The sequence below is a fragment of the Leptidea sinapis genome, chromosome 4 (genome assembly GCF_905404315.1).
Source record: "Leptidea sinapis chromosome 4, ilLepSina1.1, whole genome shotgun sequence".
Taxonomy (NCBI): domain Eukaryota; kingdom Metazoa; phylum Arthropoda; class Insecta; order Lepidoptera; family Pieridae; genus Leptidea; species Leptidea sinapis.
The window spans coordinates 17085382-17099947 of NC_066268.1; the positions used below are offsets into that span (position 1 = coordinate 17085382).

General features: G+C 36.2%; 1 protein-coding gene across 1 annotated transcript in view; it reads left to right on the forward strand.

Moving 5' to 3' along the window:
• LOC126979970 (sodium-dependent proline transporter-like) overlaps window positions 1–13894 on the forward strand; it is a 29886-nt gene extending 15992 nt beyond the window's left edge. The window contains exons 7-12 of the mRNA XM_050829576.1: window positions 717–820; window positions 1232–1469; window positions 5732–5860; window positions 10173–10373; window positions 10832–10960; window positions 13719–13894. Of these exons, the coding sequence (XP_050685533.1) occupies window positions 717–820; window positions 1232–1469; window positions 5732–5860; window positions 10173–10373; window positions 10832–10960; window positions 13719–13862 (945 nt within the window). The 3' untranslated portion in view covers window positions 13863–13894. The remainder of the gene's footprint in view (window positions 1–716; window positions 821–1231; window positions 1470–5731; window positions 5861–10172; window positions 10374–10831; window positions 10961–13718) is intronic.
• Window positions 13895–14566: the final 672 nt, after the last annotated feature.

A 14566-nucleotide genomic window follows, 5' to 3' on the forward strand; every position in this document is an offset into this window, starting at 1 on the left:
ACATAGTTATAGGTGAGATGTGCTTGAGTCGTGAGGAGGCGAGAGGCGAGAGCGAGTCGCGGCGGAAGGACACCGATTTTTTCGTCGGTACTGCTTCTAGTGAAGCGATCCCTATCTTTTCCTGTCCAAAGACGTCACGACGTTTTAAGACTACTTATTTCTTCTGAAATTATAAGCCGTCCTTCAAGCTGGATGGGAAGTGGTTGGTAATGGAAAAACAATATAAAGCAAAATTTTCTTGTTCCCTCATTCACAATGTTAAAGCTTGCTAACTTTATTGCTGTACCTAATGGATTATAATTGTTACGAAGGGACGAGAGAATAGGTCTCACTTTTAGTAAATAAAATAAGTCACCCCAGCTAATGATTCCGATAATTATGAGTCACGGATCAAGTTATTTTTACTTTCTTTTCTTTTGTATGGAAAAGGAGGACAAACGAGCGTACCTGGTGTTAAGTGATCACCGCCGCTCACATTCTCTTGCAACACCAGAGGAATCACAACAGCGTTGCCGGTCTTTATGGAAGGTTTACACGCTTTTTTAATTATTTTTTACTACTACCAATGAAAAGATTTAGAATCTGCATTTGAAATAAGCAATCCACAATTTATGTCCTTTGACGAAATGTTTACAATACAAAGTTTACATAAGAAGTTATTGTTTACATTTTATCATAATATATTATTTAAATGAAATAATTCTGATGGTATCCAGGTATGGGCTGATGCTGCTACTCAAATATTCTTCTCGTTAGGACCAGGCTGGGGAGGATTGATAAGCATGGCCAGTTTCAATGACTTTCATTATAATAATATAAGGTTAGTAAGCAATATAAGGTAAGAAACGTTATATATGGTTGTAATAATACTTTTAGATAGATAAAACATGGGCACCTCCATAAAGGAACAAAATCTATTCATAGAAACTTTAGTGATTTCTATAGTCTATCGGAAACTATCTCCAGTGTACACGTGTATTCGTATAACGTTAATGTCTCAAAAGAAATACTAAGTATGAAAATAATAAAAAGCAGAAGATCCACCCAAGGTTTTTTGATTCGTATCCATTCATTTATTGGATAAAAAGAAAGATAGTTTCCATTTCTGATACTCAGCGAATTCCTCGATAAGTTTGTATATTATATATATCTACAAAAAATCTAATTAAGTTTATTATCAAACTGTTGCGGTTACCACACGGAAGAACCTCATTATAATTTTTAATTTCAGGCCATCAGTGATAATACCATTGGTTAATAGCGGCACAAGTATCCTGGCTGGATTTGTGGTGTTTTCTGTTCTGGGCTTTGCTGCTGAGAGAGCGTCAGTACCGATTGGTCAGGTCGCGACGGCTGGGCCAGGGTTAGCCTTCGTCACGTACCCGGCCGCAGTTACTATGATGCCGGCACCAAACTTCTGGGCAATCACTTTCTTTGTCATGTTATTTTTCTTAGGGGTTGATACTATGGTAAGTATACCCAGTCTTAACATAAATAATGAAACAAAGAAATAAAAATTTCTTTTGCAAATAATATTTATTACTTATACAATGTGGATTAATACAAAAATATAAAACAATTTAAAATATAAAAAGCTTATTCGAAGTGGTCTCCATTGGCTGCAATGCAGTCCTTTAAACGTTGAGGCCAGTTATAAATAGAAGCACGCACTACTTCTATGGGAAAATTCTTCTCTGCTAATCGTACGGATATGTTTTAAGGCCCTCCAAATAATGGAGTTTAGAACAAGCCGTACTCTCTAAAACTGACCATAAATCATAATCCAGCGGATTAAGATCAGGACTAGACGACGGCCAGTCTTCACCTCTGATGAAGTCCGAAACGTTCGTTTCCAAATAAAACGGTGTAGACCCAGCTTTATTACCCGGCGCCGAGTCTTGCTGGAAGGACCATTTTTGGTTATTGAACATGGTGTTGTTAAGGGGCTTCACTACCTTCTCAAGAATGGTATACTCATCTTGATATACTTGCCCGATGTTTTGATATATTTTTCATAAAAGTATGGCTCAGTCACTCCTTGATAGCTAACCCCACCAAACCGTCACTGAAGTCGTATAGTGCCCACGTTGCACTCTGTCGACTAATTGAGAAGCTTCGTTAGAGCTTTGAGCATAAATACGGTCATTTTATTTGTTACAATATATACTTGATACCAGCGGCCGAATTCCACCACCGAACATTACGTCAAATTACTTCATACCACCCGCATCTCGTTGACGTCTGGTTTTCCAATCGCGCGTTGTGAACGAAATTTCTTGCCTCGTACATCCACTTTGAGGAATCAATTACCGGCTGCTGTTTACTCGAACCGATATGACTTAGTGACCTTCAAGAACAGAGCATACTTCCACCCTTAAGGCCGGCAACGCATATCTTGTCCCCTGGTGTTGTGGATGTCCATGGGCGGTTGCCTCACCACTCCCCATCACTTGCCCTTTTGCCTCCCTCTTATTAAAGTTTATAAATGAAAATTCATATATAAAAACTTCATATCTTTCCTCTCAAGTTGAGCAGAGCTAACTGCACTGTTGCCACTTAGAATTATAGTTTTTTCAAGAATCCTGAGCGCCACTGTAATGTTCATTAAAACATTACTCCTAAGAGTTTTAACTAGATTTTTTCTGCCCATTGGCAGGACGTGTCACCTAACATCAGCCGAACACAACAGTAGCAAGGTGAACAGTAGCTTGTATATTAAGTAATTATTGCTGATAATAATAAATAAATGATACGATACTTATAGATTGCTGAAGGGGTCAGACCTTGTTTTTTCTTATATTATTTATTTATTTAACATCAACAAGACAAACACTATCAAAAGTATAATAATATTATTACAATAAATAATAAATACTAAGTGTTGGCTTAATTAAAGATGTTACACACATTTCAAAAACAAAGACACAAACATATTGAATTAAAATGAATGCAAACATTATCGGAATATTTACAAATTGAATTAAACGTAAATTAATAAGAAATCAATAATATTTTATAATAATTAAAACATGCATCATTTCACAAGTATATAAAACAGAAATAAGCTTATCAGTATTTATAAATTATTTGAATAAAATGTACTTGTTGTCTATAATTTACAAAAAAAAATATGAATATAAATGAAATAAATTCAGTTTAAATGACGAAATATTGTCTGAAAAAAAAATCAATATCAACTTTTTTATCTTTTTCTTTATCCTTTTCTTTAATAACAGTAGTTGTTATGTCACCAATACATTTCTTATGTGATAATTTACATATAACATTATAACTCAACATCAATCTATTAATTGGAGAATAGCGTCTTTGACGTGTGCGTGTGCTTTTTTCTACGAATGGCATATAAGACGACGGCCTTATTGTCTTTAGTGGGGCACGAATATTTATTTGAGCTAATAAATAGGTGCTATCAATGACTCGATTCACCAACTTATATAAGAAAGTAAGATCGAGGAGCTGTCTTCGATTCGAGAGTGACTGAAGCTTGAAGTACTTTAATTTATCCTCGTAACTCCTAAGAGTTTTAACTAGATTATGATCGTAAGATAGATGCAAAAGAAATCTCTTTTGTATCCTTTCGATTCTTTGTGAGTAAATATTAAAGTGTGGATTCCATACAATGCTGCAGTATTCCAAGATACTACGTACCAAAGCTGAGTAAATAACTATTTTAATGCGAGCATCCTTAAATAAATTAAAATAAATTGCTTACAGTTACGAAAGAGGAAGCCAAGAGTCCTAAAACCCTTGCTAACAATATTATCTATGTGGATATTATAGCGGAGCTTCTTATCTAGCGTAACTCCTAAATCGCGTATGTGAGGAACTTCAGACAAAAGACTACCATCAATGTGATATGTTGTTGCAAGAGATGTTTTCATTCTAGAAAATTTCATAACATGACACTTGTTAGCATTTAAAATCATGCCATTGTTACGACACCACAATAATAAATTGTTTAAGTCTTCCTGTAAAAACTCTGCATCTGCATTTGAAGAGACAGGTCTAAAGATCTTAAGATTGTCAGCGAATAAGTAAAACTTAGAATTCCTAAGGCAATTGCTGATGTTGTTAATGAATAATATGTTAAACAACAAAGGCCCTAGATGAGCCCTTGAGGTACACCAGAATAGGCAAAAAATGGCTCAGAAGCATAACCATTAACAACAACAGTTGATGACCGATTGGCAAGATACCATTGCCACCTACACCTATTTAAACCAGTTCAGCAATGGGTTTGCTATACCTATGCCTTTGAGTTTCATTAGTAAAATGGATAATTGTTGTTGGTATATTGCTCCATGACAATTTATACAATTCGCGATCGCCTCAATTTCTTTCGGATGACTTTGATCGTATAAAATGTAATGCTGGTGAAAATAATTTTATAATGGGTTAGTTAATTTTTTAATTTATTCATTACAAACACAAATGCATACATACATACATATATTCATTGAACCTCATCATACCTCGAATTCTCGAATGATTCTTATTTCTAGAAATGGGAGACTTTAGAGTCTTTAATTGTTAGTTAGTACAGACGTACCTGCTCAGTCATGTTGCTCGGTCCTTTACAAGTCCAAGAGCTAAATTATCCAAAATTTTTACACCCCACCCTGTAGATCAAATCTAGGCTTAAAAACTCCCGCTAAGCGCATTCTTGTTGAGTATGATTTAATAAATGGTCGGATCGAGTTGAACGTGACTCTTTATAATTATTATATATTATATTATGTAGTTTGAAGAAAGGATTTGGGAGCATTTCAAAGTTTATTTTATATTAATGTTATTACAAATTGTTATGTTTTTAAGGTGATAACCCTCACTTCTGAGATTAATTACACAAATAAAATTTGAAAACAAATTTTATCGACGATACGGGACTCGAACTCGCGACCTCTCGCGTTCCGTGCGAGAGCCCTTTCCAACTGAGCAAACCGTTGGAGTGACGTATCGTCGATAAATTTTGTATGCTTTGTTTAACTCTCAGGTTGTGGCTCCATCTACAGGATCTACTTTACAGTTGATAACTTGCTCAACCCCAATATTTCCATATTAGGAAGGGACTAGAGATGTCGCTCTTTCAAACCTAAACAATTTGTTATGTTTTTAAAGTAAACTTTAATTTAATGTTATTAGTTATTTGAAAATTTCAAATCGTTTAGTATTATTGTTATTATTTCATAGTCATTTAGCAAAGTTGTGTACTAATAGTTATACATACTATAAGACTCATTTCTATGGATTATAATATGTGTGATGTGGTTGTCGTTATTAAATAAATATATATATCACATAAGTAATAAATAAATAGCATTTGTTTCAGCGAGCGATCGTCGCTGGGTTTGTTTGTGCGGATTCCATTCTATGGTTTGCTCAGAATGTGCGTGGCCAACCCGTCAATTGACGTCATTGGTCAATCAAATATTTCCACGTTAAGATTAAGTCTTAGATAAGTTATACGTCTAGATAGAGCCTCTTGCTGCTAGACATGACATGAAAACAGGCTAGCTTTATTACTTTAGTGTGCGTGACAAGCTACGTCTTACACTCGTGATTTGACTGTCACTTTGTGTTAGTGTGCGTGCATTGATCAAAATATAGGTTAACAGTCAACCTCAATATTGTTCGACGTTTTCACAGCTGTCACAATATATCTAGACGTATCAATGATCTAAGATTTATTATTATTAGAGATGTTTTTCAGTTTGTTACCATAGAGGCCGTGATATCAGGAGTGATCGATGAATTCCCCGGCCTGCGACACAGTAAAAGGCTCATAACTGTTATCACATGCGGTGTGTTGTTTCTCTTGTCCATAACTTGCAACACTGAGGTATGTAAATATTGCATATTTTTTTAAATAATATGTTTAAGAAAAATAACAACCTACTTATTTTTTTATGGAAGAGAAGGACAAACGAGCGTACGGGTTACCCGGGTGGTGCTAAGTGATCACCGGCGCCCTCAATTTTTGTTGTACGTGGAAGAAAGTTCCTTTGAAACTACACTATGGAGAACGCCACACATCCAGATGGTGGAGATGATATTCTAATATGTGAAGGTGGAATCCAGTGGCACAAAATGTTAAATATATTTAATATTTATCCTGCGATTTCTCTCTTTTTGTTTTAATAAATAAATTAAATACATTCTTATGCAAAATGATCGTGTCATGACTCATAATTATGTATGTACATGTCAGCCCCATTATAGTCCCGGCCCGTATTAATAAACGAATCTCAGCTTCGAGCGTGAGCTCAAGATCGTGCTCAAGTCTCTGTTCTTATTAATAAATTGGACTTGAGTCACTAAACTCAAACTCAATCTCAGCTGAGAGTTGTCAAAAAACGTTCATATTAATAAACCAAACTCGGCGCTTAAGGCCCGTATTAATAGATCAATCTCAAACTAGAACTTGAGTGCATCTCAGATGAGACTGACTTGAGGCGTGAGCGACGCCTCAAGTCAGTCAGTCGCTAATTAATAGACGCTACTTGAGTTCAACTCAGCTGAGATTAATCTCAAGTAGCAGCTGGAGACGAACTCATGTTCTTTTTTTTTTCTCGACCTAGTTACCAAAATTGAGTCAAATTTAATGAGTTGAGAGTGAATGGTTGGCAATGTTTCGATATTTATAAATTTAAGACAATGTTTTTACTTTATTCAATTTTAAATAATTAATATTATTTTCATCTTTTTGATTATTTTGATGACTATTTTGTGATACAAGAATGTATCTTATTTTAATTCGTTTGGTAAGTTATCAGGCATTAATCAAACAACAACGAACAAATAGCTACCAGACGCTTTACGTAAATGACAGGACAGACGGACGACAGTCAAGTCCTACAACATCGGTTTGTTCAAAAAGCCACAAAAAATAAGTCATTGTGGTTGTTGCGAGAATACAAAATATTAGTTTAAAAAAACAAAAAAACACGCTATATAAAATTCAAGTAAAAAATAGAAAATAAATTTAAATGGAAAATAGTGTAAAAAATATATTTTCTTGTAAAAACACGCTTTTAGTACAATAAAATATATTTTTTACACTATTTTCAATTTAAATTTATCTTCTATTTTTAGTTGAATTTTATACCTATAGCGTGTTTTCTTGTTTTTTTAAACTATTATTTATTTTTAATTTTTTAGTTAAATTTTCTATAAAACCGTAATTTAAAAAGTATTAAGTACTTTAACATCAATTCCTGCCTTATCGACTATAGATAAAAATTATATAAATTGACAAAAATCTTAGTTTGCAAATTGAATAATGGAATAATCTAGTCATTGGCCTCGATAAATTTGCAAAGTTTGAATGAAATCTGGCTGTTTAAAGTGGGTCAAAATCGCGTCTTAAGGAGTCAGTTACAAACATACATACAAACATACAAGTGAAGCTAATATAAAGAGTATAAAAACGATATTGTTTAATGCAATGGATAAACGGTAAAAGTTTGTCTTTTCCCTTACGGCGAAAAAGTTACTTACGGAACTTTTAAAAAAGTATAACTCAGTGGTGGAAAACATACACACGGGCGGGGCTACGCTTAGGAAAAAAAATGAAGCGTGGTCGAAAGGGATGCCATAACCCGGGAGTTTAATGCAAGCCCCCTTACTTTGCAACACGTAAGTTCACAATTTTTTTTAATGCCATGAACATGATGAACTCTATGGAGAGGTCTTACCATAACCTTTAATTAGTAAATGAATGCAATCATTAATTATATAAATCATTAAGTATTCTATAACAATGAAAAGACATCAATAAATATTATAATTTTTGAAGATGGCTATGGAAGCTACTCAAGTCGTGGTCGAACCGCACTTGACTTTGGCAACTCCAAATACGCACTTGAGATGCGTCTTAAGCGCCGAGTTTGATTTATTAATATGAACGTTTTATGACAACTCTCAGCTGAGATTGAGTTTGAGTTTAGTGACTCAAGTCCAATTTATTAATAAGAACAGAGACTTGAGCACGATCTTGAGCTCACGCTCGAAGCTTAGATTCGTTTATTAATACGGGCCTACAGGCGTCGCTCACGCCTCATGTCAGTCTCATCTGAGGCGCACTCAAGTTCTAGTTTGAGTTTGATCTATTAATACGGGCCTAAGTACATTTACAACCAAACAAAAGAAAAAACTCAATTCTAAACTTAACAAACTAAAAAAATAAATAAAAAGAAAAGCAAGTTATAGGTACAGTCTTCAACAAATAAGACTTATGGATTCAAACAGACTTATGGCATCGTTAGATGCAGCACGGGCAAGTATAATATTTACAAACATGTCCGTATCAAATCTGTTCACACCAATAAGTCCTACAATTTCGTCTCTACTAGACTGAAATCGGACACATTTATTTAATACGTGTTCAACATTCTGAATTATTCCACATGAATCACATAGAGGTGACTCCGTAATATTCATCAAAAATTCCAACTTATTCAAAGGCATGTGGCCAGATATCAGTCTGTGAGCACTATTAATCAACCTCATTTTAATCTTTAAATTCAAAAACCACAGTATATGAGGAGGCTGAGACTGCATTGTTCTATACCAAATTCCTTTTTCTAAAGATTTAAGATCAAAGTACTCCCCCATAAATCCTGATATTTCCTTTTTTATTTTTGTAAGAATTCAGTAAAATCCGCTTTAATATACATCTTACCCTCCAGTGTTGCTTCTTTGGCCAATCTGTCAGCCTCATTGTCCCTTAAACCAATATGTGATGGAACCCATTGCAATCTAAATTCTTTTTTATTTCTAGTAAAATCCAAAATCTTTGAGAGTATAACATAAGCTATCGAGACACCTCTGCGGCCAGAGGCGCATAGAGCTATATGCTGTAATGCACTCTTACTATCAGTGCAGGTTGAAGTTCCAAAGACATGATTGATACATTAACATTTATTGCAAAGTTCATGACTGAGCTATATAATTTATACGTTTAGATACAGCTTCTTGCTGTTGCGGCAACACATGAGAACAGGCCAGTTTTATTACTATAGTGTGAACGATGGCTACGTCTCACACTTGCGATACATCAGTCACTTTGTTTTAGTGTTCATGCGTTTGCTGAAAAAAGAGGCTAGCAGTTCGATGCTATTTTTATCGACGTGTTCACATCTGTCACATTTATTAATGTAAAACAGCGCAATAAATGAAAAGTATTACTATTTTAATACGTTAATAAAATGATTTGTAGTAATAAACTCTTCCAATATTTATTTACCTGCTACATATTATGCATAATAATAGGGTTAGTCGGGTTAATAAGACTTTTGATGGTTTATAATTGAATAGCCTTGGGAACAAAACGATCGCCCCCAAGCTATTGAAAAAAATATTAATTAACTTTTTTATTAAAAAAGGGCACCGCTTGCCTTTCTGCAGCTTACTTATCAGGCCTGTGGTAAATTTTAAGAGTGGGTGGTAGTTAAAAACGTTCAATAATAAAATTCAGTTAAACTGCTTGTCTTTCGACATAACACATCCACGCCTTTCTGTCTTTCGCTATTTGGATCGATTTAAGCCCAGCGACTCTTTTTACTTCACCTATAATAATATTTAAGCATATTTATAACTCATCACGGTAGCTCTGGAACCATAGGGCGAAGAGACTTCCGTAGACCTTACAAAATAATTTCTTTTGTATATTACAGATTTGACTTTGACTTTAGAGAATTTTGGTAGGAATATTCCTTTCGACGAATAGAGATTAGGTAAGAACGGATTTTAAGAAATTTCAGGATCTTCGTGGTTGTCCATTATTGTGGGGTTCATCACGACAGCTAGACACGCACAGTCTTTCAATCACATCGTCACACGTATCATTATTAGAAACAAACGGTACAATCGTAATGGCAGCTACACTTCTCAATCCCTTGTCATTATGTTATGTGCCTTATTATAACGTGGTGTCCATCTCGTGCGATAAATCTATACTTATCATTGGCGCTCGCCGGGCACCCGCCTTCGCCCACACTCGCACCGCATGCCGATTACACCCGAGCTAAGACGAATACCGAATCATCATCGTAGTGGCTTCTTGGCTCGACGTTCTTGCCTACGACATAATATATTATGTTTTATTTGAATTTGAAATGTACACGAATGATTGCATATATTATAATATTCAGGGAGGACTCCATGTAATTAGCCTGCTGGACGCTCACGTGGCTATTGCGACTGTTCCTCTGGTCTGTGCATTGGAGATAATAGCTGCTGTCTACACGTATGGTCCTAAGAAGCTGTCCGCAGACGTGGCCTTCATGACCGGGGAACCGCTGTGGAATATCTGGTTTATTTTATGGAGATATATAGTTCCGGTCTTGCTCTTGGTAAGTATGTGCGGTAAACGTTGATTTTATAATCATTTAACGATAAAGGATCTTTATCATTCTTAATCTTCAATTCATCAAAAGATATTATTAACAGACTCCAAAAAAGGAGGAGGTTCTCAATTCGTCGTTTTTTTATGTTCGTTACCTCAGAACTTTCGACTGCGTGAACCAATTTTGATAACTCTTTTTATTTGGAAGCTGGTGCTTCCTGTGTGGTCCCATTGCAATTACAACCATAAAAGTCTTAAATTTGCTATAAGTATGTACGCGACAAATTCACGAATAACTCAATATTGCACGAACCGATTTTGGTAATTCTTTTTTTATTGGAAAGGGTATACTTAATAAAGGAGAGGTTAATTCTAAACTCAATTTTTTTCGACTTTTTCAGAGGTGTCATAGTCTATCTAGACGTATAAATGAGCCTATATTGAATGTTGTTATGATTGTTTTAGGTTATTACAGTTTATTCATTACGTGAGGCAGCTGGCCCGCTAGGATGCCTTGTCGCTTTTGCCTCGGCAATCTTCATTCCCATCCACGCTGCTAGAGTACTTCTACAATCAAAAGGCTCATTTAAAGAGGTATTTAATTCTTTCTATTATATTATACCAAAATGCATGTGCCTCTCCTGATGAAAAGTGAAAAGATGCTTAGGCTGGATTTAGTGCAACGGTCAGCGCTGACATTGATCGAGTGTAGCGCGTTCCCGTGACGTGCGTGCACGTTGCGAAGAAAAAATAATCTAATTAATTAATTCTTTAATATGTGCGTACAACTTACGTAAACGATTAAGGAATAAAAGACGGAGAAGATATCATGCTTAACAAATTACTATACAGTGCCTAATTGAAGGAGAACTTTGTACAATATATTTAAAACGAGATGCGGACACGAATTTTTGATTTATGATGTATGATGATACACGCGCGTACGGTAGGCGTTGCACTGACCGTACTTATATATAGCCATAGAGCGTCAGCTAACGTACCGTACGACCGTACCGACGAGCTCGACCGACGATTCTCGTCAGCAAAACGTAGCTGTACATGCGTAGCAATTCATCAACGCTGGACTGTACGTGATTATATTAGTGAATCATGTAGTTTTTATTGTTATAGCTACGCTGGACAGCGTAGCAGCATCACCGTTGGTCTGATGAAATTGAAAGATGTCTGTCACGTCCGAATGAGTTATTGTGCAACATTATTATTTCGCTTCACTTTCGCTGTCATTTAAGACAACAAAAAAGAAAGTTATAATAGACTAGTACCCTTAAAGGAGAAACCACCTATTGTACCACTTTTTTAATTTTCATGAAAGTTTAGGCGTTTGGCGTCGCACCACCCCATCTCCTACTGTGGGTGTCGTAAGAAGCTACTAAGGAATACATAGAATCGAAGATGGGTAGCAGCATCCTTTCAACAAGCACCAACATCTGCGATTGCCAGCCTTCCTGGCAAGCGTGGCGATCATGACACCGCGCAACCCCGAGTTCGTCATTTCTACAACCAAAAGGAAGTTTTTAGCGTTTTGGGATGTCGTGGGGTCATCTGAGGCTCAAAGACAGGATGAAGACTCGATTATACAAAAATCCCGACACCTGCTTTACTTCCGGGAGGGTGACCAACTCTCCCAGGGTATTACTCATAATTACTGAACGGTATTCGCTGAAGGTCATTCAGGGTTACACTCCGACTTCAACACACTCAGACGAGGAGGTGGAGGCAATATATTTCTCAACAGCCATTCACACTCCTAAGACCCATTTCTACGTTGTGATGGTAGACTTCAATGAAAAACTGCCCCCCCTCCCTCCCCAAGATGGACCGACGATCTGTTCAAGATCGCCAGAATAGGTTGGATGAGGGCAGCGCAGTACCTATTGTCATGGTGATCTTTGGGGGAGACTTTTGCCCATCAGTGGACGTCTTCCGGTCACTGTTTACAACTGTTTTTTATGAGTTTAAATGTGGTCGCATTAATCTCACCAATGAACTACGTGAGGAACGGCCTTCTACGGCGACGACTGAAGATACATCAGTATTGTGCGGCGTATAATAGAGACTGATAAAGGACCTATCAGCAGATTCGACAAGCTTAGGCATTTAGGCACAAGTTTGAGTCAAATTTCAAATATTTAATTATTTTATTCGAAAAAAACAAATCTTATAACTATATTTACTATGCCATTATTATTTACTATGACTACATAAAATTAAAACTATCATTACGTGGAAGCGTACCAAGAATACTGGCCGAATTTCCGCGTTGGATAGCTGGACTGATCCATCGACCGAGAAAGCTGGCAGCGCTTGGGTTTCCAGTAGCCTTATTGAGGCGCGAAGATAGTATTTTGAACATTCTCCGCGCCTCTGGGCCCCACGGGCCAAGTGTCTCGACACCAAACGGCACAAAGATGTATGACTAACTGAGAACAATATATTTGTGACGCTTGCCGTCTTCGAAGCAGCAGCCGAATTTCAAATTCAAATATTTGTATTCAAAATAGGATGTGACATCACTTATTGAAAGTCGAAAACTACCATTCTAAAACCAATGCCTCAGACCTGAGAAGAATGGGCGCAACGAACTCAGCGTCGTTTGTTAGTCAACTGTACAAAATCCTCCAGGAACATTTAAAGGTCAGGAAGGTTTGTATCCGGATACCTTAAAATTTACCAAAAACTCGTTGTTGTTATTGGTTGTGTTTATTGGTGCCGCGAAATGGTCGAAATAATGAATGGAGGTGACTGAAATGCCCGAGTTGCTAACTAAAGTAAAAAGATGTTGAAGCGTATTGGGTAGAGGATCGAAAAACTGTTACTACAGAGTGGTACACTAACAATAGTTTGTTATCGTTAGCTTGTCTTTGAAAAAGTTAACGACTTCAAAGTAGGATCAATCCTGATCACAATAACACGTAATGCCTCGTCACACATCACCAGGTGGACGATCGACACCCATTGTATAGCCCCAAACTCACACCTTGTGGTTTTTGTTTAATCCTGAAAATATAAGAAAAACTTCGAGGTAAATATTTAATGGGCGCCGGGGCAGTTATAGTTGCGTTTCAAGAGGCCGAGCAGACTCCTAATTCCTAAGAATGAGTGGAAAAAGTGCTTTTCTCAGTGATTTCATCGGATGCAGCTATGTGACACTTTTTTTGAAAAGATATAATAAAACTTGCTAGTTTTTTCAGTTTTTGTTATCCTTAAAAATTCCAGTTTGATCCTTGTAATGACTGTAAGGTATTACATTTTCATATTTCTCAATTCTCGAAAAATATAGCTTGCATGGAAAACAACTTTAATAATACTAAATGTTTTGTTTCGTTCACAGCGTCTCGTAAAGAATTGTCAGCCGAATGAACGGTGGGGTCCAGCTGATCCCGAAATCAAAGAACTTTGGAAGACCATGATAAGGTGTACTTCTCTAGAACTACATGATATTTCTTCTACAACAGACCACATCGCAATGAATTAATGTCGATTGTTAAATAAAGATTTTTTAAATAATTAAGTTGTTCTTCATTAAAACCTCATTAAGAAGACTTGTTAGCGACACAGTTACTGTGTTAAGCGGCCGAATTAAGACGGTCGCGCGGACCGACCGGTTTGAATTCGATACTTTCGCGTGGGAGAGAGCCGCGCGACCGTCACTTAAATATTTTTAACTGTACATAGTACATACCGCATCGCATTTTACCTATTTATTCCATTAAATCGCATCATTTTATGTATGTTTACTCGTAACATTTATCGGTGGTATTGCATAGAACATAATCAAATGTGTTGTTTTTACCACGCCGCATTTATTTAAATTAACTAAATAACTTATGCTCTTTACTTGGTTACCGTATTTTTATTTAATGCTAGCTGACCCGGCAAACGTTGTTTTGCCATATAAATTATTTTTAGTGTTCGAACGTTTTTTCTCAGACTTTATAAAGCCGACAGCCACGGCCACGAAAAAGTCATTTCATTTTTCGGGTTACTATAATATAGATAAGACACAATCACAAAAAATCCGGCTTTACTAATAGGTAAGAAAATTTTTAAAATCGTTTCAGTAGATCCAGAGATTATCATTATTAGAAAGAATTTTATTTATTCGTCAACATTTCAATGTTTTTATATTACTATGCTGTTCGGAACGGAGACAGTCCAGCGGTTCTCCAGATATAAGTG